The sequence below is a fragment of the Corticium candelabrum genome, chromosome 2 (genome assembly GCF_963422355.1).
Source record: "Corticium candelabrum chromosome 2, ooCorCand1.1, whole genome shotgun sequence".
In the NCBI taxonomy this organism is placed as follows: domain Eukaryota; kingdom Metazoa; phylum Porifera; class Homoscleromorpha; order Homosclerophorida; family Plakinidae; genus Corticium; species Corticium candelabrum.
The window spans coordinates 11,781,256-11,808,812 of NC_085086.1; the positions used below are offsets into that span (position 1 = coordinate 11,781,256).

At 39.2% G+C, this 27,557-nt stretch overlaps 3 protein-coding genes across 3 annotated transcripts; 2 read left to right on the top strand and 1 right to left on the bottom strand.

Moving 5' to 3' along the window:
- Positions 1-1,518: 1,518 nt before the first annotated feature.
- Positions 1,519-11,772, top strand: LOC134198198 (CLK4-associating serine/arginine rich protein-like). The gene is made up of 21 exons (XM_062667542.1): positions 1,519-1,667; positions 1,780-1,877; positions 2,995-3,033; positions 3,182-3,238; positions 3,699-3,781; positions 3,837-3,927; positions 4,049-4,161; positions 4,581-4,618; positions 4,702-4,760; positions 4,908-4,986; positions 5,561-5,637; positions 6,551-6,589; positions 6,648-6,726; positions 6,942-7,057; positions 8,813-9,076; positions 9,592-9,649; positions 9,702-9,759; positions 10,799-10,857; positions 10,921-10,967; positions 11,208-11,284; positions 11,551-11,772. The coding sequence occupies exons 1-21, from the start codon at positions 1,569-1,571 to the stop codon at positions 11,604-11,606; spliced, it is 1,686 nt and encodes a 561-aa protein (XP_062523526.1). The 5' UTR covers positions 1,519-1,568; the 3' UTR covers positions 11,607-11,772.
- Positions 11,773-16,618: 4,846 nt separating this feature from the next.
- On the top strand, positions 16,619-19,901 carry LOC134176598 (homeobox protein six1a-like). Its single transcript, XM_062643260.1, has 2 exons — positions 16,619-17,277; positions 18,979-19,901. Exons 1-2 carry the CDS (start codon positions 16,688-16,690, stop codon positions 19,625-19,627), a joined length of 1,239 nt encoding a protein of 412 aa, XP_062499244.1. The 5' UTR covers positions 16,619-16,687; the 3' UTR covers positions 19,628-19,901.
- Positions 19,902-21,621: 1,720 nt separating this feature from the next.
- On the bottom strand, positions 21,622-27,554 carry LOC134176599 (eukaryotic translation initiation factor 4E-like). The gene is made up of 8 exons (XM_062643261.1): positions 27,430-27,554; positions 26,008-26,145; positions 25,922-25,938; positions 24,927-24,990; positions 24,618-24,731; positions 24,111-24,250; positions 23,250-23,304; positions 21,622-21,827 (listed from the first exon to the last, which is right to left on the bottom strand). Exons 1-8 carry the CDS (start codon positions 27,481-27,483, stop codon positions 21,768-21,770), a joined length of 642 nt encoding a protein of 213 aa, XP_062499245.1. The 5' UTR covers positions 27,484-27,554; the 3' UTR covers positions 21,622-21,767.
- Positions 27,555-27,557: the final 3 nt, after the last annotated feature.

Genomic DNA, 27,557 nt, shown 5'->3' on the forward strand with positions numbered 1-27,557 from the left:
AGTATACTCACCACATAAACAAGGAAGCAATTTCATTATACGTAATTCCCTCTTCACATCTCGCTCTCCACAGCAACAGCTCTTCGCCTATCAACTACAACATCCCATGGCCACCACACAAACTGTTTAAAATCCTTTATTAACGTTTGATGTTTCATCTTACTTTATGAGCTGTTGCTCGCACCTCATCTGTGTAATTCTCATACGAAATAATTTGAATAGCCAGCATTGACGAAACCCATGTTGTGTTTGGAACGTTGCATGTTGTGTTTTCTATGGGTTTTATGAACTCGATCCACAGAAACCCATGCATAACACAATCCATATGTCAGACCTGCCAACCTAGCAGTGTCAAAATGCGTGAGTTTGCAAGAAAAAATGCGGGAGAATGCGGAAGTTTAAATTTTTGGGACACGCCTACAATAGCATTAATATATAAAAAAATTATATCGTAATAAGTGTTAATATATAAATAATATCTAATCATCTAAATTTAAGTATTTGCATTCCTGGTTGGAGTAGAAGCTATTAATTAATTTAATTATAGTGCAACAAATGTATAAACGATTGATTAATGTGCATAATTAGCGACACACAGTATCAACATCAATTACTAAACATAATAGTTAATTAATTAAACACAGAACTTGTACTGTACGTACTACTGCCTGTTATAAAAATCTAAGAACAAAGTGCACGCACATTCTCGTGGCTAGTTGGAATGTTCTGGATTCTATTTTCGTGGCATTCTTGGATCGCTTTCCAGCAATACATATGGTAATCAGGTAGCCAGCCCCTCCCCCTTTTCCACTTGATGAAGGGAGGGGCTGGCACATAGAAATTGATATTGGGATATCAAGTATGTATTATGTATGTACACATGCATGTACTAAAACTGTAAGGTGTACAGTTACACAGATCAGGCACGCCCATCATTTTGGTCACACCCACCAATGGTCAGAATGCGGGAGATTTGATGCCAAATGTGGGTAGGCGGGAGAAGGGTCCCAAATGCGGGAGTCTCCCGCTCAATGCTGGAGAGTTGGCAGCTCTGACGTGTTGGGTTAGTTTGGTTTTGCGTTATATTCCCCATGTAGCCTGTAGCTAGGCTTTGGCTACCCGAGGCCCGGATTTCCGGTCTGTGGGTCTAGAGAGTAGTCGTTATAGCTAGTGTACATAAACCACACTTCGCTGGCTAATTGTACACAGGTCACAGACTTGGGATATCTGACAAGACATCACGGGAAAACCCGTAGAGCTCTGATTATATATGTTTGGAATGAATGAATTAATATTAATGTTAATTATAACTGCAATGTGATTATGGCCTTACAATCCCATTTTATTCATAATTTGGAAACAGTCAGGGTTTGCCTATACACCATCCTGAATTATGGTTACACCCACGCAAAAAAATAAGTGCAAACAGCCGTGACTATATAATTTCTAGCCCCGCGCTTGCGCCAAAGCGGGAAAGGTCTGGCTATGCGAGACTGAAACTACTCACGTGACACTCGCATTCGGGAAGTTACAAACGTTTAGTGTTGTTATCTATTCGCCGTTCGGTCATGTGGCAAGAGGCCCGCAAACAAGAGAAAGCCATTCGAGGCATGATGATTGACTTCCAGAAGCGTGCTGAAAGAAGAAAATTGTTCTATGAGAGAATGGTAAGCTTCATACGCATGTACATGTACTCACTCACTTTCTCTACATTTTACATGATTTTCTTGACAATTAATAAAGAAACGCACTTACTCCTACTTTATTATGTGTTGTTAGCACCAGGACCCTATTCAGATGATCAGAATGATTGGCTCTAGATGCACGATTCATCTCGATCCGATGATTGCCAGTGCAGCTGAAAACCCAAAGAATATGTAAGATGAATAATGTAATGTGTAGGATGAGGATCTAAATGTAAGATGGAGCACACTGTCAGGACCGTAGGAAGGGTTTTTAGTTAATATCAACTAGTAACTGAAGCTGTGTTCTACTCGCTTGTGTGTGTGTGTGTGTGTGTGTGTGTGTGTGTGTGTCTGTGTCTGTGTGTGTGTGTGTGTGTGTGTGTGTGTGTGTGTGTGTGTGTGTGTGTGTGTGTGTGTGTGTGTGTGTGTGTGTGTGTGTGCGGTGCTGTAGCTCAATTGGTTAGAGAGTGCATTTGGAGAATCAAACATCCGGGACCTTGCAAGCAGAAACTTAAACACGATTTCTTGTCTTGACTCAGGAGTATAAATGAGTACCCGGTCATTGACTGGGGTGGACATGACTGCTGGCTTGGCAGTAACATCATGCAGCAGATGGGTACTTTGTTCATTTTGTTACTTCATAGGCTTGCATGTAACACAATGAGAAATGCACATGTTTGAACATTTTGTGGCTACGTTTTATTTTGTTCTGGTTGATCGATCTGGGCTTTCTAGCGAAATATTGAGCGTCAAGAATTTGGTTGCCTGATCTGAACTTAAAACAATTGTGGCAGTTGTATTGCTGTCAATATCATCGTACTTAGTTATTCCTCTACCATATATATATATATATATATATATATATATATATATATATATATATATCTTTAGACAAGTCATTTCTTGCTTGAGTGTCATCCTGAGTTGTTTCCGTCATACGGCAGACATCAACTGTCTTTCCACTTTCAGTAACAACTTCACTTCAACTGAATTACTGCATTTACTGATAGTCTCACCTTACATTGCAGTTTCAATGGTAAATGTAGAAAAACTGGCTTCTCTTGCTTGGTGGCCTCAGCTAATGCTCTAGATTTACTGCATTTAACAAATGTAATGATTGTGTGTAGGACTTCTAAAGCACATGTTATTGCTTGCATTACTTTCTTTAGGTTACATCTATCTAGCTCTGTCTTAAGAAGGTTGTTTAGTAACTTGGAAACATGCTTAGCTATTTCCCATGCATGCAACACTGCATGTTTTTTACTAGTTTAGTCGTTGTTTCTGAGTTTATGGTTGTTGTGTGCTTCAGGATTCCGTGGCAAGGTGACCATGAAGTTCTAATAGACAAGTGAATGGCTCACAGTTTGTGCATGCAGCCACGGACACACTACACACACACACACACACACACACACACACACACACACACACACACACACACGAGTTTCATTACAGATTTTCTTATGATTTTGTCTAATAGTAATTGTATTTCATAGATATGATGCAAGGCAGTGGTTAGACTTCATACCAGAAACATCACTTTCTCGAGAAAAGTAAGCTATGGTTTGTACTTCATTTCAGCAATGATGACAACTCTAAAACAGACAGATTTGGTAATACTCTAACACTGACAGTAAATTGAGTTGCATATTTCTTTTCCAGTTCTGTTGATATTGAATGTTTTCTAGTCTTGGCTTTAGTAGATTGGCGATTATTGTTATTCTCTAGTAGTCTGCCATTGATTGTTGTATTAACAATTAACTAGCAGTTTGATGGACGTACTGTACTGTTGTGTAATTTTTTTCTAACCTGCACCACACAGTCACTTGCAGCCAGGCTGCAGACATCTACTTGACAGACAGTTTAGTACATTTACATGTGACCAAATTAGGTTTGTATGTTATAATATGTAACATTCAATGATTGCAATATAAATAATTTGCAGTATCAGATTGTATTATTGATTTATTGTTCTAGTTGCAATGCGATGACAAAGTATTTGTTATATTGCAGTGATGATGGTGATATTGATCCAGAAGAGCAAAAGTTTAACTATGAAAGATACAGGACTTTGGTTCAAAGTGACTTCCTGCAAAGTGATGAGATGTTTCTATGAAAGTAGCACGTCTTTTTCAAATGGTTGCTTTGTAGTCACCGAAGAGCAGCGTCTGGAGCAGATGAGAATGGAGGAAGCGTTGGGCAAAAGTCAGGTGGCTGCAACAAGCAAAGCAGAAAAACAAAAGTATACAGTATAGACACAAATTTTCATGTATTGGTGGCATTACAGTTTGTTGGTCTTATTGCTGTTGATTTATCTGTCTGTCTGTCTGTCTGTGCATATTGTATGAAGTTTCTGTCTTTAGGTTGGCCAACAAGAAAGCTGCAATTGGCTACTCATACGGTGACACTCCTCAACCTGTTCAAATTCTACCAAAGGAGACTGAAGAACTTGAGAGTGAAAGCGACGAGGACTTTGGTAAGTTTCTATCTCTCTACAGTCAACGTTTTATTGTAAAAAATTTGTTGGTCTTGTCAGTCGTCAGTAATATCTTTCTCTTAGTTTAAATATTTTCATTTAATTAATGAAAGCAAATGACACTAGATTTGTCCATAGTCTGTGTTGTAATATTTGATGAATTTGAATTACAGCAACAGTGTTGTTTACAATGTTTTTAGTTTAGGTGAAAAATTCCATGCATACTTCAATGTTTTAGTCAATCAACTGAATGTTGTAGTAGTTATTACTATTTCCTTATTCAAACTGGTTTTACATTATGGGTGGTCATGTGTTTATGGTTTCAATTGGTTAGCATATCTTAGGAGTCACTAACATTGGCATGGTTGTTAGCACATGAACAGTATTGTGTGAGAGCTTGACTGTGTTCTCGTTACCAGATCTTGTTGTGAAAATGGACTCGTTGACCAAGTCTCAAGTCAGTGAGATATGCCATTTTGGCTGTTCAAACTTCAATTGGTCAAATATGAGAGTGCGATATGCGATGTCTACTATTAATAGATTGAAGAGTTAAATGCATATGCACAACAGTACGGCATTGCACGTGGAGAATTCTTCAGGTGCAGTTGTTATAATTGTTGTCTGTTAAACATTCTGTCTGTTGTCAATAGGTTAAATCATTTGGCAATTTCTATGTGAAATTAATTTAATTAATTAGACATTTTGTAATATTTTTATCTTATACAAATTTATTGTCTCTTCTCCAGGATGTTAAAACATGATCGAGCAGATTATGATGCAGAGGAAGCAATCAAAGAATTCGAAGAAATCAGGAAAAATCTAAGTGTTAGTTTACTTACTTTACTGGATGTTTTCTGTACAGGAGTTCATATGTCAACTTATGTACATTCGACATGTCAGCGTTGCTTTATTGCTTTTCTTTGTTTCTTTGTGTTTGTAATGCTAAGTTGCCTGCCTTCTTGCTAACTGACTTACTCATTTTAATTGCTTTGTATGTGTTGTCTTTGTTTGCATTGTAAATCCATTAGGATATTGTCTAATAGAAATGCTGTTTTACTCTGCTTTTGATTCAACTTACTCTAATGCTAAAGTTGTGACAAGAGCATTGTCAAACAGATATTATCATGCATATAACAGTAACTATTAGAACCTTGTGGTGACAACGACAGTGGAACACGATGACAGACAGACAGACATATCTCTGGTATGTTTTAAGATTATCAGTCTTGAGCTCTTCTTATAGTTAACAGATTCCTAATGGTAATTGTTAGAAATGTGGTTTATTAATAGTCTGCTTGTTTTCTCTTTGTAACAATAAGTATAGTACTCTGTTAATGGGGTTTTGTTTGTATATTGATGGGTGGTGTTTGTGTTATGTCTAATGCTACATGTGAACTAGGGACGAAAGGCTAAGAAACAAAGACGATTGGAAAGAGACAAACGTCGAAAAAGACGTCGAGTGGACTCTCCAGTTAGGTAAGACATTTGAGTTGCTTGTACAGTGTAGATGTGAGATATGTGGAGGAAACTGTTTGTAACGAAGTAAAGGAATCACCGAATAACGAAGCTGCTATGAACAAGTCACTTATTGTTATTATTCTCATTATTGTTTGGTATCCTTCCAAGGTTTTGGCTTAGTGTAATATATGAATATTGAAGTAGCTTTCAAATTTTCTGTTTTCTACATGCAACCCAGAATTGATTTATTTTGAAGTTGTAGTGAGCATCTTTCCTATTAGATATATCAAGCTGATGTTTTCTATTTACAGTCAGTTAACACGTGAGCTTAAAGCATTTACCTTAATTAATCAAGTTTCCTTCAATCATCAGTCCATTACGCAAACCTTTCACAACTGTTTCTGCCCTAAACAATGTAATTGCTAGTGTGCTTTGTCTGCTCAACCTCAATTTGGTTTCCTATGGTTTCATGCAGATAATATATGTAACAGTTTAAGTTAACAAAGAGGTGTTGGAAATTGTGATCATACTCATACTCATTTTACACCTTTTTTGACATAAACAACTCAGTTTGTGTCTTGGGAGAGCACAACTTTCTAGAGGATAATGAAAAGAAATCAATGTTTTTCTGGTATTCGGGACGTGAGTAAGAACGATCATCTGCAGATATTTGTATCCACTTGTAGTATTGATGTGTGAACACATTTTGAAGGAACAGACTTGACATCTCTACCTTTCTTCATTTGTTTAATCCCATTTGCCTTTTATAGTCTCTGTATGTAATGACAGCTATAGTTATGTCAGTAAGGAAGACAAATGTGTGTACCTAATTGTAAATGATTTTGTGACAAATTGAGTAACTACATTGTAAATGAATCTTAAGGAGTAATTAACCTTTTGAAAAGCAGTACTTTATTGTAATATATTTTAGCTATGCAAAGAGGTCAAGTCCTTCTTATGAACCATACAAGTAAGAGCACGAGTCGGCTGTTGTTGGAATTGTTTGTTGAGTGATGTTGTTGTGGTAGAGCGAGTAGCGAATCTAGTTCTTTGGAAGATACTGGGAAAGTTGAATTTATTACAGAATTTGGAGGAGATTCAAAAAAGGTAAGTTTGTATTGTCGTTTTTCTTTATATGTGGTCTTTTCTAAAGTCATGTGACGTATGTGTTCTTGTGTACATTTGTTGGTCTGTTTATTTGTGTCTTGATGTGTCTGACGTTATAAATGCAAATTATTTTTAGTTGTCTGTTCTTGTTTACACTTTCTCAACTTTCTTGTAGAGTCTGTACATGTCATTTGTTTACTGAATTATTTGTGTAGGCGGAGAAAGGTAGTGCTAATTTGCCACTTCATAAAGTGAAGAAATACAGACACAGACGATCATCTAGCTCATCATCTGAGTTGTCATCGTCGGACTACGGCCATTCACACTCACGGTCGGTATTTTAACAAATACACGTGCAACAACGTTAAGGTCTGCACTGCAATGTGTGGGTACTGAAGTTAGGGCAAGTTCAGAATTTCTAGCAGAAAGTCAAGCCTGCCTAATCTTTGATCTACATGATGTATTGTGTATTTAAATGTGATGCTTTCTAGTTAGTCAACACAAATGATAGTAACTGAAGCCTTTTAGTTGTAGTTTTAGAATTTATGAGTCATTTTTAGGGTTCTTCTTTGGAGCGCACATGATGTAATGCACTAAATCGTAAGTCTTGTGCATTACAAGAATTGATTACTTTAGTAGTTTGCTTTTAATCAATTTCTAGTATTTGCCCAACTTGGTAATTATAAGTGTTCTTCTGTTCGAGTTGTCCTGTTAGTCATATTTTGTAATCATTACAGGGGCGTAGGAAGTAAATTAGAAGTGGTCGGGCTTAACGCGTGCTATTAGGTGGAAATAGCGTGTGCTAGCTGCACGGAAGCTACGCCCTCACGGAAGAGGCAGAAATAGTTACACACATGCGCACAGTATGAATGGCCTGAATGTCCCAATGTACAGTGCTGATTTATTGAAACAATACAGTATTGTAAAATTGTTGATTACATAGGATAAGGAGCAAACGATCATGTCTACTAACAAAGTGGTTAAACCATCTACAAATATATTACTTATTTAATTGTGTTTACCTAAACCGGGAGTAATGTCAATCGTCGACTGGTGAAAGTCAATTTTTCAAAATCTGGTTGGGCTATAACCCGACCTGCCTGACCCGCTCCTACGCCTATGTATTTCAATGTTTATAGTTGTATGAGACTTTACATGATGGGTCAGTCATTTGCAATGTTGTAATTGAGCATTGGAAACAGTGAGAAGAAATACAACAGGGACTTAGCATGTCACATAACTAATACACTGAAGATCAGTGAGACTCTTTGACTTCTTCCAGCTTCTGACTGGAAGTGTCTCAAAGAGTTGCATGCATACACATGCTTGCCTTGCCCAGTGAATGTTTTTATAATTTTGTTAGAATGGTGAGGAAGTTGAGCATGTGCAGTTAGTACGACTTTGCCAGCGAGGAAATGGTGTACGATTGACTCCAATCTTCCTGTCTTGTCCAATATCTTCCAAAGTGTCTTCCAAAGTTATTTGTCTCTTCTGAAAGAGGTCATTCTAATGTGCCTATAGTGAGGGGAGAGTACACAATGTCATGTGTGGGTACTTAATATACATGATGTACTGTGTAAGCTTGTGAGATGTCAATTCATCACGTTTCCTAGTGAATTTTGTCTCTGCAGTTCTCTATTCTATCCCGGAAATTTTTAAAATTAAATGTAGCAAACTTTTATGGTCTTTAGTATTGTGGAGAGAAATGTATGTGGTTTTTTAGTTTGTTTGGTAATGCAGTCTAACCAACACAGAATAGACAGTATTTATATTAATATGTTAATATATTAATATGTACAGTATAGATAGTTAGAAAGGTGTAGACTGTGCAGCTTATTTTGTTTTGTTGTTTTGCATAATCTTCACTGATGATCTGATGAATGAACTGATTGATGGTATGTTTACTTGTTTTCATTAACAATTTTTTGTGTTCTTGTTGTCTTCTTGTTCTTATTTTGTTTGGTATCTTATGCCTTCTTTTCTGTTGTTTGATTTGTCTCTACTGTACTTCTGACTTGTTGTTGTTTAAATGCTCAATAAACTTTTATTTCATTATCTCTACCACTTGCTTGCTAACATGCTGCAGAAAGTCACACCACCATCGATCTAATAGTCATGACCATTCTCGACATCGACAGAGGACGTCACGTGATAGCAGATCACAAAGAAACAGACATGGTCATAGAGAGAAGTTGCGCTCACGTAGTCGTAGTAGCAGTAGTCGGGATAGGGACTATGACAAACAGTCAAGACATTCAAGAAGAAGCAGAAGAAGTGAGAGCAGAGACAGCAGTAGAAGCCGCAGTCGTAGTTCTCATAGTACAAACAGAAAAGAATCTAAAAAGTCAAGGTCAGTGACTTTATCAGCTTTATCTTCATTTGTGTTCTTATTTTTAAAAGTTAAACATCTGATAGGTACTGTACTCTAAACACTTAGCAGGATACTCTCGTTAGATTGAGGTTTCTTGTTATACTTTAATGATTGATCAGAAACATTCTGGTTTGTTGTACTTTATTGTTTTGATCAGAAACATTGTGCTAAGTCTACTTACTCATAACACAGCCTTACGACAGAGTTGTTTAATGTAAAGAAATCTTGTCAGGCAAACTTTATCTTGCCTGTATTTATTTGGTCTGTTACTTGACCAGCGTTACTTGTATGTATTGATTTTATTTGTACAACTTACTCTGACTCTGACTTATTAGTCATTAGTAATTGATGCACTTAAACACTGAAAAAGAAGATAATAAGTATACAGTAAGTGTGTGTGTGTGTGTGTGTGTGTGTGTGTGTGTGTGTGTGTGTGTGTGTGTGTGTGTGTGTGTGTGTGTGTGTGTGTGTGGTGATGTGTGTATTTGTACTAGTGAGCTTGAACTAAAGACGAAAGCGTTAGCAAAAGCTCCAAAACAATCAACAGCAAAGGTTTCTGCTTGTAACTTGTGAAAGTTGAATGTTGACTGATTCTGCTTTGTAGAAATTGACACCTCAAGAGAAACTGAAAAAACGTATGCAGATCATGTTGAACAAGCAATGTAAGAAATTCGTTACTAGTACTTGGTACTAGTACTTACATCACTACATTACGTTTGTACCTTACAACAACAGAATCTTATTGACTTGCAGGCAGATGTTAAGGTTTGCTAAGAAAGACAAACTGAACAGTGATATCTGTATTATATACGTATATTGTAGGTGTTCATGATGACGGAAGTTTAAGTTATACAGTTGGTGTCGCGTTTTAGTGGGCATATGGCCAGAGTTACGTTTGTTAATGGAGTTAATGGAGTGACATTGTGGCTAATGTTTAAAAGAGAAAAAGCCAATTTCATATTATGGAAATTTCTTTGTGTGGGTTTTGAATCTTGCATCAGAGTTGGTAGGCTAGTTGTTATCTTTGGACCACATTCTGTGATGTCTATTGACATTTGTTGTTGTGATTATTGATACACATACCACTGCAACCATGTAGCACTCAGAGTAGCAACAGATCTCTTAGAAGTAAGCGAAATAAAAATTTAATATTTAGTATATCAAGTCAGTTACTCAAACTGTTATTGTTAGTATTTGTTTGTCTACATTATTCTACATTAGCTTAGATAATGTAGGTGATACATTATTATGTGTGGTTATGCCCCTCCATGATGGGCAAGTGGGGTCTTTACCCGCATCTGGGCACTCACCAACTCAGCTTGTGAACCCAGCAGGGTAGTTACCCCGAGATCAATGACTAGCCAATTCGATATAGATTGCAGGCATTATGGTGAACATGAACTCGAGACAGCATGTCTCGTGGATATCAATGACCACCAGGAAAGCGTTGAAAGTCATCGTCAATGGATTGTTAGCCAGACTACAGAAACTCCTAAACGACTGAAACGAGTCATAGTCTCATAGACAAAGCTAGAGAAACATGAGAAAGACAGTCAAGTTTCATAATTTACTGTCGTCACTAGGCTTTTGAACCCCCAAACCATGGAGTACTAGCCATTGTCACTAACCACTAAGCCTTGTTTATTATTATTAGTTAATTAATTTTTATTTTATCAAATGTAACTGACTAGTTTGATTTAGTTAAGTCAGACAAAGTGAAAGAGCAGGAGAAAGAACAGCAGAAGGAGTTGGAGAGAAAAGTAAATGTTACATCACCGTGTCTTCTGTTTGTTGACATGACTGCAGCTACTTAAATTATGCAGGAAAGGGAAGAAGACTTAAGAGAATTGACTCGACTGTACAGGGAAAAGTAAGTAAAGTAGCAGTTGGCTGTAGCAAATTTAGTATATTTTGTGTTTGGAGTAAGTACTGACTGCAACATGTCAATTATTTTTATTTAACCAACTACTTAAGTTAGTGCTACAATGCTGTTTCACTCTTTTAGGCTGTGGCATAGACACACATACACACACACACACACACACACACACACACACACACACACACACACACACACACACCAACATGATAATCTGTTGATTGTGTATAGAGCAAATCGTGATGGAGATGATGACTGGTTTGATTGGCGATATCGAAGATCTCGTTCTCTCTCACCTTCTCCAAGAGGTACAAAACTTGTATAGATATAAACAGGAAATGTTGAAGGATATGTACAATTTACTTTGGAGTCTGAGTATACTTACACACACACACACACACACACACACACACACACACACACACACACACACACACACACACACACACACACACACACACACACACACACACACACACACACTTGCTAAACTGTGAAGACATGATATTTCAGTCTTTTCTTGTACCAGAAGCACAGGATCATTAAATTGTAACAATGGCTTTGTTGTGTATAGGATCAAGTCGTAATGAAAGTCGGTCAAGATCACCTCACCCAGCAAGATACCGGTAGACCATTTGACTCTGTATAGTGTCAGCTGGCTGTTGAAATATGTTAATATATTCTGTAGTCATTGATCAGTAGTAAGATTAGCTTGTTGTTATCTTCACAGTCTGTTTACGATCCTCTATTATAAGGTGAAGTTGATGTTAGTTTGAAACATGCTTGAAATGTGGCACTTCATGTGTAATGGCAGTATAAGCATACATTCTAGTACCAGCATCTCACAAAAAAGTTCTTAGATTCTTAAAGGTTGTGAAGTAGTAGGCTCTGTTGTGTGCTATATAAAAGACTTAGTGTTGTTTAGGTTGCTATCTAATGTGTTAGTAGTGTCAACTCTAGAAAGGGAAAGGAGTTTTGATGTAAATGGTATATTACGCTCACTCAGGGCACTGTACACATTCAGTATATTTATGCCTTAGAACGCTGTAGGTTGCTGGCAACTGATAAATGTCTTCAAATGAGATTCAATCCTATATTTGAAATATGTCTATGGAATAGTCTGCAAAACACGACAAACCTACTAGGCTATTCTCAGAACCAACTACACAGTTGTCTATTGTTGGTGTGGCTAGAACGGGCAGCGGAACTGGGGAAGGAGGGGATGCCACCCCTTTAATGTCAGAATTGAGGGAGCATTGCCCCTCCAATACTGGACGCTATGTAATGGGACTTCGTTGCAGCAAACGATGATCAAAGAAAATACTTTGGAAGTTTTGTTTCTTGCAAGTAGAAATAATATTGGATGGTGTTGTGTTGCAGGTGACTTGCTTGATACACATTGTCGTAATCAATTGTGTGCCTCCAGCTCTGGCTACTTCTGTTACAGATTAATCAATGACAAACCAACCATATTCAAATGGCAGCAGTCTGTTACAAAATTTTACCCCCTCAATCCAAAGGAGCTTCCTTCCCCTGCAGAAACAAGGTGTTCTTTTAGTTAGTCTATTGGTCAAGTTTGGATGTACAAGAGGACACTGTAACAGTGTTATGTATGATAGTACACTGTACTACAGATGACTGATTTCTATATATATGCTCCTTGAGTTATGAATCAGATAGTGAGTATGAGCAGGTATATGTGCACCTGTTGCACTTAATTGCAACAACATACACTACCAACCTCACCTATGTATTGCCAAGTGAAAATCATGTACAGTGTAGTCTTTCAGGCTGCTTGTTTTCATGTTTATATATACTACTGTGTGTATAGATCAAGGCAATATCTGCATGTGGTTTCATGATCAGCCATTGAGCTGCATGCCATAGGCTATTGTCTGTTTGCTACTTGCTTGTGGCTATAATGACTGCTTCTTGGTTTCTGTTGTTATTTTGGTACTCCTCACTCATCATGCATATCCCTGAAGAGGAAGTGCATATGTTACTGTCTGTGTGAATATAACACTAACTAAGTGAAGACTGCATCAGCCGTTGGAATATGCATTAGTATACTTAGTATAGGCACCTAAAAGGATTCATTGCATCTCAACACATTACTTGCATTTTACTACAGTATACTTAGAGTGTAGCTCTATGTAGAGTGTTAACCCATGAAGTTCTGTCAAAAGAGCCGTTTTGTTGAGCTACATCTTTGGAAATTAGAGTAGTCCTGCAGCTGCCTCTGCATGAGTCCAATCTGTACCCTGCCTTGTAAACTTGCTCATTTGCATTGTGCATGTATGGGTTAGATAAAAGGTTCCAAGTAGTTCTTAATCTGCACTATGACTGCAAATGTTAGTCATTTCAACATGGTGGTGTCCCTATTTTACCACAACAAAACTGTGCACTTCCTGCTTTGATACTCTAGTACAATGAGATGCTGCATGGTTTCAGGAATGTTTATGACAAAATGTATAATCATCTATTCTATTTAAATGGTCAGCAGGACTTCTAGCAAATTATGTATAGAGCAAAGCAATTTCTAGCATTTGTTTCTCTTCAAACATCCAGAAAAACATTAATTGCTGTTTTCAGAAACTGTGAATGGCAGGGATCTAAGCTTTATATAGGAAAGAATTTGAAGGGGAGTTTTACAGTTGGGAAACTGCATGGTGTTTTTCTACTTGTTATTATAGTAGACCATGCCCAGATAGAGAAAGAAGTTATTTTACAACTTAATTTCCTGGTTAAAGCTCACTGTCCAATAAATAGGCTTGTTTTGTAATGATTGCTATGAAAAATGATGAAATTCGTTTTCCATATGTATATGTCTGCAGTTTGTGTAGGAAACAGGTGAGAGTTAATTACATGAGTTATGTACAACAGAGATTAAAATCTTAATTAATCTCAGTCACTCATTATAGTGAGATCATTTGAACTATAGAGTGTATGTCTTGCAACACTGAAACTATGTAGTAGATCCTATTCTTTGTGATGAATGGGTAAGGACTGGTTGTACATGTGAAACGGAATACTTAGTTCCTTGCTAAAAGAAGAAACAACTAAAGTAGGATCAAAATGTAGCTCACCCACTATATGTCATCTGCTTTCCTATGTGATCTCATGTGGTCACCAATGTTTAGTTTGATATGTCTGCTACAATGTGTACCAGACCTCATACAAATACTGGGAATAAGTAAATATCACTCAGGTGTCAGGTGTGTTTGGTTGTATCTCACCAGGGGTACCGAGAAGGAAATGCATATCAACACAAACCAACACACACACACACACACACACACACACACACACACACACACACACACACACACACCGCATGCACACACACACACACACTGCACGCACACACACACACACACACACACACACACACACACACCGCACGCACACACACACACACACACACACACACACACACACACACACACACACACACACACACATACATGTACGTCTATTATAGGTAGATTCTTTTCCACCCTTTCAGACTACCTTGTAGATTGCAGAGTTGCCAAGTCTGTATACTTAATTTCTTTTAACCTAATTGTAGCTAACAATCACTAATCAGATTTTTAAATTTATTAAATTAATGCTCAATGATGTAGCTTATTTGTGTGCATTGCTCAGTAATTGGTGACTTCCTATTTCAATATGTCTATATTTATTTGTCTGTATGTCCGATTTTCACCCCCTTATGTTTGTTCATCAGTCTCTTGTACATTTACTTTTGGTATTAGAAGTGCAGTCATTTGGTTTCCCTTAGCTATTATCTTGCATTAGTACCTGTTTCTCCTCCAAGTGTCCTTTCCCAATGTTACCACTACAAAGACTAGGACCATTGATCTGACAAGAAGACAATTGTAGATACTCTATAAATTCATGTCATTTCTTCCTGAATAGCAGCATGCAGTTCAATGATTATGAAAGCCACAATTCCCACTTCAGTATAGGCACATGCAACAAAGGAGGTTTTCCATCACATCATGTACCAGCTGTGACTATGGCAGAATAAACATCTACTGGTCTAAACTACCTTATCTAGTTAGATTTAGACAACTAGGGTAAGCACTGTACTTTTGCATTGATATTTACAATAATATTTATTGTTTTGACTGTCAGGTTGTAATTTTTGAAAATACTTTAGGAAGATGAGATGTGTGTTATCAGTGCCAGTCTTCCTCTCTCTATTTAGCCTGTTGTGGTGCTGGTGGTAACTGAAACAATAAAAGAGCTCCCTTGGAAAATTTGACCATTCCTTCTCATTGTACACATATGTACAAGTACAGCAGTTCAATTTTTCCTGTGACACTTTATTATTAATTGACACTAAACCGACTGAGACAGCAGACCCAACAGCACAGGTACTCTTATTTTGAGCTGCTAGTCAACAGGTACTGTATACTGTAGATGCAGACAGACATAAATAATTCTAGGAAGTTATCCACGGTGTTGTCAGTTTCCACAACACTGACACCCAACTTTGTACTTTCGACACTGTTGTGTAGATTACTGCAGATAATATCTAAATCACGACAAATTCATGCAATTAAAAGTCTCTCACCTGTACATGCATGTAGGGTGCTCTACTCTAGTGTTTGCCCATTGACTGTCAAAATTGCATGTTTTCGTCTCAAGAAGGCGCGTCCGCTCGTCTGGGAATCAAACTTTTAAGTTCGCGATAATCTGCACGGGTGGCCTCCGATAGAGGGCGTTTCGAGTTGCACGTTTTGTGATTGCAACGCGCGTCATGTCGGCTTCTGTTTCAGACCCTCCCACAGTCCGTGTGCAGAGACCACCAACTTGCAACCTGACACGATACGCTGGCGAACGAGCTGAGTACGACAGGCATTTGTCTGCGAGAATGTAGGCGCTCTTGCCGCAGAGGAAAGCAGTGGTAGGAAGGGGCGATTTTGTGCTAGTGTCTTGTCACCTTGTTAGCACGACCGACCCCTAGTAGGGCGTTGTTGGCACCGACGCGTGGCATTGCTAGCTGGTATGAACACGTGGGTAGTGCATTTGCATCCGATATAGAACAATGAAATGTTGTGCATGTCCAGTAGCAGAAATCACCGGTTTAGTGCGGCTGAACAGTTTAGTCTGTTATCATTACTAGGAGGTGTGAATTGCCTCTTTTCCGTTGTGGTAACAAAAACCGTATTGGAATGCGGTGTCTATTGCAGCATGCAGATCGGGTGGCTTACCGCCAAGTGTCATGTTATCACTTTCGCACCTTGGTAATACCATCTCACGCCCACAGACTCCTATTACAGCTCCGCCTCTGCGTACTATTTGATTACGGTTTATCCTACGCTCTTAATCTCTTCTTCTATGTCTTGCTGTTGCGCTTGTGTGCAGTTTTGTAGCATCTCCTAGTCGTGTGTAATGAAATTTGGGTGGTCAGAGGTTTGGCTAGCTTGAGAACATGATGGGAAACGCTTGAGGCATCGTCTGCCTGTTTTATCACACGAAGCCCATTGTTCATCGATGATTGGTAGATTGACATCCGGCTGATAATTAGAAAATAACATTGCTGTGTGTATTACGTTGACCAATCGCGGTGTCGAGTGACTCACAACGTTATCTGATCATTTGATCAACACCGATTAGAGGACGTCGACTAGTGGGTAACGGACAGACCCACACGTTGAGCTACACGGTCGAGTCGATTGCTTGCTCTTGCTTGATCGATTACAATGCAGCAAATGCAGCATCCGCAACCTGCAGCACCACCTGGCCAATCGTTTGGCTTCACTCTCGAGCAAGTGGCTTGCGTATGCGAGGTACTGCAGCAAGGACAGAACATCGACAGACTTGCACGCTTCTTGTGGTCCCTACCGATCTGTGAGCAGTTGATGAACAATGAGAGCGTCCTGAAAGCTAAATCTCTCGTTGCGTTCCACAAAAACAACTTCAAGGAGTTGTACAACATCCTGGAAAACAACCAATTCTCGGTGCACAATCACACCAAGCTGCAGCAGTTGTGGTTGAATGCGCACTACATCGAACAAGAGAGACTGAGAGGCCGTCCACTTGGTGCAGTAGGAAAGTATCGAGTGAGACGAAAGTTTCCATTGCCAAGAACGATCTGGGATGGAGAAGAGACGAGCTATTGCTTCAAGGAGAAGTCTCGTGCTATTCTGAGGGAGTGGTACACACACAATCCTTACCCGTCTCCACGAGAAAAGCGAGAACTGGCAGAAGGAACAGGATTGACAGTCACACAAGTGAGCAACTGGTTCAAGAACAGGAGACAGAGAGACCGAGCAGCCGAGCAAAAAGACGGGTGAGTTAGCGAATAATTACAAGCAGATAGAAATTTACACACAAAATTCTTTCTGAATTTTTGGCCATTCGTATTTTGTATGCGTGAAACCTGTTAGTAGCAACGAAACGCCCATTCGATCTCAATCATCTCGAATAGATCACGTCTGCGTGAGGGCACGTTGTAAGCGTTTGCAGTCGATTACGTTCTCCCTTCCTCTCTCATCTTTCTCCTCGTTGCTCGTGCGATGATGTAAGGGAAGAGGTGAGACGTTGTATCTCTTCCTTGCTGTAACGAGAGGATCTAGCGCCGCCGGGCCGCGAGGAGACATCGAATGCGTGTATGTTGACGCGAATAAAACAGTTGCATGGTATCGTGTTGCTGCGTAAGAATCTAAAGCTGTAGCATATCTACATGTAAAGAGTGGGCGGTTTTCTCGTGATGGTTTGAGCGACATCTCTTGTCTTTCCTTCTCGACTCTTCAGATTTCGTTACATGCTCTCAGAATCCGCGCATTTTTTTGTTTAGTTAGTTGCTGTTCACATGGTATCGTCCGTTTATCGCTCTAATATGTGGAAGCCATTGAGTTTGATTGTTTGTGTAAGAGCTGTTGGTAAGTGATGATGTTGGGCACGTGTTGATGTTCACACGTTCTTAGAGTGCAAAGAGGAGGAGCGTTTATATAACCTAATGGACTCGATGATAGAGGAAATTTGTACGAACTGTGTGTTGTGTGTGTATTTCTTATCAATGTCAACCATAGCGTAGTGAAGTGGTTTAGAAGTTTACATATTGACATGACACAGAAGGGAGAAATGGCAATGACGCCTAGAAGTGTGAATGCACTCACTGTAGCTGCTACCTCACGCTCACTTAGGTCTGTCATGTTTGCAAGACTAGAGGAAACTGGTAGATTTGAGAGACTTGTCTGTGGGAATGATCTGTGAGGGTGTGTACAAACTGTAACCATCTGTCTCTATAGTGTGTGTTTGTCTGTCTGACTGCCTGTAAATATGTTTTCATATAGTGAATTAGGAGTCTAACATGTCACTACTTGCTACATAAAAGTTAAACAGTTGGTTGATTAGGAGTAGGATATCTTGCCTTACAGGATAAGCCTGTCATACCTTTCTACTGTTTGTTTATTGGTCTGTTTGTTTGTCTCTCTCAATCTATTATTTCCTATATTGATGTGAATACAGGCACCGCTTATCTTGGTTCCAATAGAATGTTATCTGAATGCTAGCTGTACCAGATATGGAGATGTAGTCATCCTGGTGGACATCATGTGATTATGCAGATAGTCATGGGACCAGGAAATCTTGTTGATGATATAGAGCTGTTAATTAATGGAGACAACTGTTGGTCCTACGGTTAGAATTATGATCGAATAGCTACATGCTACATATATAGTATACTAATACAGTATATTCAGACAAGTTGGGACTGAAGGGTGTTCTCTAGTGGTTATTACTATTTTACTATTTAAGTGTATATATATATATATATATATATATATATATATATATATTATATTATATAGTACATACTATAGACTATGTGTTACAGTGTGCTAAACTACATAACTCAGTAGGACTAATTTGCTATTTTCTTTGGTCATGAAGTTTGCTAGAGAATTGTTTAGCGATTCGCAATAACGATGGTGGCTTGGTAGCTTGGAAGTAACTTGTGGCTAACTCGTACTGTGGTGTGTCTTTATAGGAAAGATGGTAAAGGTGATGGATCTCCAAGCAAAAGGAAGAGCACTTCAAGAAACGAAGGAAGCGATAGTGAGAATGATGGTCAAGAGGACAGTGGAGAGAGAGAAATCTTGGCTCCTCTTGGCAAAGCAGCTAAACCAAAAATTAAGAAACTAGATGCTTCACCTTCAGAGGCACTGTCTCATCCAGCAGTCTCACTATCAGCGAGTTCGAGTCCCAGAGATATCATGTCAATGCAATCTATCAATGTCAAGCCTGGCCAACATCTCACACCGATTCAAGTGTATAGGACACAAGGATACCAGCCTCAGACGCCATACCCAGGCAGTCAAGCCATGAGTCATACAGGGTATCACAACTACTATGCTGGCGGTTACAGTCATATAGCACCAACTCACAGTCCCAACATGGCGATGTCGATGCAGATGCCACCTCAATCAGCAGCTTTAGGGCTACATCATCCGCAGATGGGATTATTAGCAGCAGGAACCCAGTCTGTTCACCCGTCAACAATGAACTGCAGTCCTTACCAGACAGTGTTGCCTCAGCCCATGCAGGGACAGATGACAATGAATGATTCTATGATCGGCATGTCACAGATGGGACTTCCAATGCCAATGGCTCATCACATGACTGACGTGGCTACGTAACTGTTGGTTTGTATCTTTAATAAACAATTGGCTTAGATTGATTAGGGAAAGAGCTTAATTAAACTAACATTTTGCTCATGCAGTTTTTAACATAAATGTAGTGATCGAGCAGTGGGTGTAAGCTGTTGGCTGGGTTGCTGGCTGTTTACTTGAAGACTATACCAAGCATCTAACTCTAGTGTGGGGAGGTATTTAGCTATGAAGATGTTTGTAATTCAACAAAATTTATAGCAATAGAATTATTCATATGTCAACGATTGATGCTTTGACAGTTAGTTGTGTGTGTTTTCCACTGGGTTAGGGGTCAACGAAGCCTCATATCTATGATGCTCTGAGAGTCTGTACACAACAAATCAGCATTTGCTGGTGTTGTGTATGTCTCACTTTAGCTGTGACAGCCACTTCCGTGAGCCCCTTGAAGGCTACAAATGCATCAGTGACAAAGCACAGGAAAACAAACTGTACACACAACAATGCATATGAACAATCAGACCCATAATATTGGCAGTGGTCAGGTGTATTACTAAATATTTATTGGTACAAACAACATTTACAATAGCAAGTTACTTAGCTGAAATGTAAACTACGGAATTTCTTCACAGAATAGTTTGAGACATTTTTATACTTGCACTAAAAATAATAGTAACACTAGCTACTTGGCCATTCATTGCTAAGCATTCTTAGCAGTGCAAGAAAGGCATTGACATTCTTCTATGATGTCAACTGCTTTGGACTCCAGGCGAGTACGTCCACCTTTCTGACAAGAAAAATAGGCATCAACACTTTTATATCGTGCTGCAACACAACATTTGGTCTCGCTCTTGTAGAATGGCTGGTAGGCTGTGGGTTTGGCGATACTGTGACATTCTCCAAGACAGGCCCAAGCACTGACTGTTACCATATCACAATTCGGTTCTTGAAGAGTAACATTCCAGGGCATTCGTGAGCACGCCTGTGTGTAGCTGATGCTCGTGAACATGAGAATCACAAGGAATGACAAGACAGACAGCTGAACGGCAACAGGCATTATGATGTGTACTGTACACTGCAAATTGAGATAGAGAGTTACTGTAGCTAACGTGCCAATGTAGCGAACTGATTGTGGACACATCTCCTATTGTATGTGTTACAAAATGTATACTTTGAAAAGCAGGCTAACCAAGAAATTCAACTGGCAGCTAGCATAGCGACTACACATACAAGGTATCAACATATGTCATTTACAAACACAACAGACAACTACAAAACAAAGTAACAACGATGGACAGTGCACTGAAATCCAGAAAGTACAATAAGACAACTAGAGCTCAGACGAGTTACAATGGGTGGAACTTCTAGCAAAAACCGTCACGTTACAGAAACTAAGAGTATACTGAGTAGTACCCAAATAGATGCATACAAACAGATACCACTTATGCTGTATATATACATAGAACTGGTAATCACCTGTAGTGAACGAAGTTCTGAACTCTTCGTAATATTCTTAGGCAGTTGGGAGTAATACTAAGTCAGACAACTGATTGCTCTTATATAGAGTTTCGATACGACTTATAGATATGCATGACTAGCCACCACTCCTAGCCACCGCTCCTAGATAAGTTGCTACTTCATTTCCCAAGAGGTCCCAACCCTTGCATCTTTCCCCAATAAATGGCACTCCCTTTTCTCCAGGATACTACTGTAGACTTGGTGTAACTACTTCAATGGCTTGCATGAGGTCATCTTCCGTCTTGGTTCCTTATGCTGCATGTGTCCAGGTGTGGTCACACACAATAGAAAAATGGTTATGCCCCTCAACGGGCCACACGTGCACCCTAGTTGTAAGATCCAATTTAGTTCCTTGCCGGAGGCTTCATGTGGCTGTCAGTAAACGTACTAAATAGTTACCCTAATTGTGTAGTTGTCGTGTACTTCCTTAGCTCAAGAAAATGCAGTCTAGCTGCTGTCCATGTGCATGCACGTCTTGCTGAAGAAACAAGCTCATGAAATCTCGGATAGCGAAAGTTAACAAAGAACCTGATCTTAGACATAATACCATTACAACATCCACAGTGGTGAGTGTTGTTATTGAAACATATGTCTCTTATAGAACACAAAGCCATACTACAGTCAACAACTCTTTCTACAATAACCGTAACTGCTACACCTGGTAGAGACTTCTACTTTGAGATCCTGACTTGCTCATTGTGTCTTGATGTGACTAACAAAGAAATCTCAATAAGACAACAACATGTTTACATGCTGTTTACACAGCTACAAAAGCCTACAACACAATGACTAATTCTACGACTACAAAGTTACACTCAATACTTTCAAACAAATTTGTTAAAGAATGTCAATCATTGCAATAGACTACCAGAATTTCTACACTTTCTTATGCATGTTCATAATGATCTAGTCCTCCTCCTTTGGCTGCTTCCTCTCTCACAAACTTTATACACACTTAGACTGTTTCATGCTGCGTCCTGGTGTCTTAACCTTTATAAAATGAATTTTACAGAAGACAATGATGTGTATGATTTACTATATTTCTATGTGTGAGATTGAATGGTTGCAGTGAGATAAATATGTGTACTTGACCAAAACAGATGCAGCATTGTGAAGGCTGACAGTGGCAGTAAATGGTTGAAACACTGTGAAGGCCACTCCGTCTTTGCCTTCCACACTTTGACTGTTGTATGCTGCATCCAGTGTCTCAACCATTATGAAAAGCGTTGCTTATTGCTCTACAGTTACATTAATTGTTAGTCATACTGTCATAGCAACGAACAAGTAACATAACTTTCTAATCTCATTATCCTATTCAGCAATATAAGGTTAAGGTTCTTACTTCTAACCGAGATGACAACATGGGAGATGACACGGGAGATGACAACATGGGAGATGACAACATGGGAGATGACAACATGGACGTATTCATTTGAAACAATCTTTTTTTTTTGGAAAATGCTACATTGGATAGAGTGGAAAGGGACAGCCTCACAAGGCACGTTTGCCAATCAAACAGAACTTTTCTGAAACGAGATAGAGGAGGCAGTAACAGAACTATGCATATGCTTAGAATCAGTGTGAATCACTCCAAGTGTACGTGTTCTTTGTCATAGCCGCTTCATCTACTCTTCCACCAGTTAGAATGTCTACTAACTCTTCAGAAGTTTTGTGCCAAACATGAGAAATCAGCTGCCATTCTTGAAACATTTGCGTGGGCAATCCAGAATAAGTGCACATAGTGGTCTGGAAATGATAGGCTAAGCACATTGATTTGGAAGGTCAAACAGAAGTTACACATGTCTAGGTGCCGTTTCTTTCCTTTCTATCCGTACTGATGGTAAGATAGGTTAGAAAGTCTATCCTCTCTATCGTTTTTTTGGGGGGGACAGAAAGCTACCAATTGAATACCTTTCCAGTCTATTTGTTTCAGAAAGGTTTGGGAGACGGATCATTCTATCCAGAAAAGGAAAGGTACCCAATCAAACGGTAGTGGGGCTTTCTACTTTATCTGTTTCTAGAAAAGTCCCAAACATATACACTCCATGCTAATAATAACGGTTACAGTCAAGTTATTCAAATTCTGATAAAAACAGCATTTCAATTTAGTTACAAACTTAATGTCACTACACACCTGATACACAAGAACTCCTCGACCTGTCAACTGCAGTCGTTCCTTTAGCATAGTTCTGCAAACAAACAAAACTAAAGAGTGAAAACACAACCGACATATTGACATAATAGGCTACTGTGATTAATACAAATCATCTCTGAAACAGCAGCCATCAAGCCCAATAACAAGTACAATAACTTCTCATCTAAAACGCTTTATATCTACAAAACTGAATGCTGGATCTCTTCACTAGTTTACGTAAAACACTTAATTTGTTATCTATTTTCATCATGAAACAAACTGCTTTGCTTCAGCTAGATCACGTGTATGGTTGTATATGAGCACTATCTGCTGCCTTGCAGTAAATACAGTGGCTTAATTCTCACAACCTCATCTAACAGATCAAGTGTGTGTGTGTGTGTGTGTGTGTGTGTGTGTGTGTGTGTGTGTGTGTGTGTGTGTGTGTGTGTGTGTGTGTGTGTGTGTGTGTGTGTGTGTGTGTGTGTGTGTGTGTGTGTGTGTGTGTGTGTGTGTGTTTAAGCCTATCTTGAGTTTGAATGGGTTTTATAGCTTTCATCTTTCTATTTGCCACACCCTTAGCCGAATCATATTCATACAGACTTCGACTTCACAGCAAAGACTAAAGAGTCTAAAACAAAAGAAAGAGAAAGGTTGTGTTGGTGTAACAGTCTGTGACTTTGACCAAAAAAATTACAACCTTATTTCATCCATTGCTTTCAAATCTCTGGGTATACAGACTGACTGACTGCTTACACTGACAGTCTCAAGTATGTACGTACGTACGTACGTACATATGTATGTATGTATGCATGCATGTATGTTGTGGCCGTAGATAATTTGGTGATACGTGTTTGTGCTGACCCTATTCGTGTTGTTTCCTCTCGTCGATCATAATGTCCGGTCCATAACGCCAGTTTATCTCCTTTTGGTCTAATGTTCACAACAGCTCCACGAACTTCATCAGATGCGTCCTCAAACTGTTCTCCTATCATCATTAGCAGCTACACACAAAACATAGTGACTCTAACTCAGACTTCAGTGCACCTTATACAATGAAAGTTCCAGCAAGCAGAACATGTAGACAGACAAATGGGTGCACATGCAGACAGACAGACAGATGGACACACATGGAGACAGACACATAGACACACATGTAGACAGACGCGGATAGATGGACACACATATAGATAGACAAACATATGGTCACACAAATAGACAGACCATTGAACACACATGCAAACACAAAACTAGATGGACACACACATAGACAAACAGATGGATACACATATTATTATAGCCACATGGATAGATGGACAAACATTAAACACTTTGTGTATTCTACGACAAACGTAATCATCGAAATCGTACTATTTCCATCCAGTATCGATCTAAGCTATCCCGCCGCTGCTGCCTGTTCAAATTCAGTAACCAACGTCCACCGTTTCTATTAGCAGAATCCTCCCATGCTGGTTCTATACCATCCTAAAACATACAAATACAACAATAACTTCACACACACACACACACACACACACACACACACACACACACACACACACACACACACACACACACACACACAGTCATCTAGAGCTGCTAATAAGCAACACATCAGAATGTCAGAGACATGCTTCCTAATAATAACTTTAGCTCATTCATAAGAGTCGGCTCACACACCTTGAATACGGAATAGTCACATCCGGGTTGAAGTTGACTTGCCGGTTGTACGTAGTTATACAATCTAATGGAAGAAACAACTCAGTTAAGATGATAAACACAGCAGCAGCAGCAACACAATCAACATTGTATACAAAATATAAATAATTAAATAAAAAATTAACTAAAAATAACACACACACACACACACACACACACACACACACACACACACACACACACACACACACACACACACACACACACACACACACACACACACACACACACACACACACACACACACACACACACACACACACACACACACACACACACACACACACACACACACACACACACACACACACACACACACACACACACACACACACACACACACACACACACACACACACACACACACACACACACACACACACACACACACACACACACACACACACACACACACACACACACACACACACACACACACACACACACACACACACACACACACACACACACACACACACACACACACACACACACACACACACACACACACACACACACACACACACACACACACACACACACACACACACACACACACTAGTCTCGTGTATTGTGAGATGCATCCCTCCAATACAATAGTCTAATGTATTATGAGATGCATCCCTCCAATACAATAGTCTAGTGTATTGTGAGATGCACCCCTCCAATACAATAGTCTAGTGTATTGTGAGATGCATCCCTCCAATACAATAGTCTAGGTATTGTGAGATGCATCCCTCCAATACAATAGTCTAGTGTATTGTGAGATGCATCCCTCCAATACAATAGTCTAGTGTATTGTGAGATGCATCCCTCCAACACAATAGTCTAGTGTATTGTGAGATGCATCCTTCCAATACAGTAGTCTAATGATATGATACATCCCTCCAATACAATAGTCTATTGTGTTTAGTGTTTAGCGATTACTAAGACGAACACAGTTCACCATGACTCACCCCCAAAAATCTTCAACCTGCAACACAAACAAAACAATAAACAACCGTGAGTAGCCATCCCTATTAAATAAAACATTTTGTCTTACTGTTGAGAATGACGTCACTTTCATAAGATTCTCTTTCCAACTCTTTGTCTTGTCGTTCTTAAAAAACCACAATGCCCAGGTGTTCTGCAGAGGATGCTTGATAGATTCCTCTGATAATGCTGGACTCTCACTACTTGCCTAACAGTCAAATAACAGTCAATAGGCAAATAACAAGGTCAACTATAATAGGCAGACAAAATGTATGAACGTGACAATATGACACAACTGACTGAATTTAGTTACTGCAGCTCACAAGACACCCAAACGTGTGCAGAGTTTGAATCCATTTTCACAAGCATACAAACGAATCACACTCCAAATGTGTTTGACAAACAGATAGACAGACAGACAGACAGACAGACAGACAGACAGTTGCACATGCACATGCTATCAATCATTAAAAATCACAAAACAAATCACACACCAGTAAGTAGCCTCAGACATCAATGAAAACACAAGCTAAATACATTCATGTCTAGATCCAACAGAGATAAGCACTCTACTCCTCTAGTACTCTACTGTCCCTCTGTATTACCTATAAGTGCTATACCGCAAAGGCAATCAAAAAGCACTCAACCAAAGTCAGGGCACCTGCTGTGTTTCAAGATATCTATGACATTCAATTGAGATTTGTGTCATGTGGTAATGACATGGTACAGCTGATAAACTAAACGCTTAAGTCCTAGTGAAGTGCCAACATGTTACCAATCAACAGTTAACATTCTAGCAATGCCTTACAAATTGATGTGTTTTCACCAGATCAACCACAGAACTGATCTAATCAAGTAGTGTGTGTGTGTGTGTGTGTGTGTGTGTGTGTGTGTGTGTGTGTGTGTGTGTGTGTGTGTGTGTGTGTGTGTGTGTGTGTGTGTGTGTGTGTGTGTGTGTGTGTGTGTGTGTGTGTAAAAGACAAACAAACAAACAAACAAACTGACAGACAGACAGACAAACCGACAGACAGACAGACGGACGAACAGACAAACAGGTAGACAGACAGACAGACGAACTGACAGACAAACGAACAGACAAACAGACAGACAGACAAACAAACAGACGATCAAACAGACAAACAAAGAATAACAAAAACTTTAGTTCAATGTTAAAACAGCTAACTTCCTACATCACAAAATCTCTTGTCTCAATTTCTCTCATTCAAAGCTAACAAATTCTCATAATTAAAACTCGGAAACCCAATAAGTTTCCTTCTGATCTTGTCTGTGATCATGAGTGGGTGACTACTTTCTTTTCTAGTGACCATCTTGCCAGACAAACACTCAGACAATCGAATAGACATCAAGACAGTCAAACGAGCTCACAACACTGCAGACGTTAACGTGCTTTACACCGATCATCAATCATTTGGCGGAAACAGATCACAAACACAGTCACGAAACAATACGTCAACGAGCACAAACTGTTCACCTGTTGTTGCTCTTCTTCATGAGAAGGACTTGCAGCGTCTTCTTGAGACGACATGCTGCACAAACCAAAAACTGTGGAAGGACACTCTCAATGTAGTTGATATTAACTGCGTTAACAGTTTAATCACG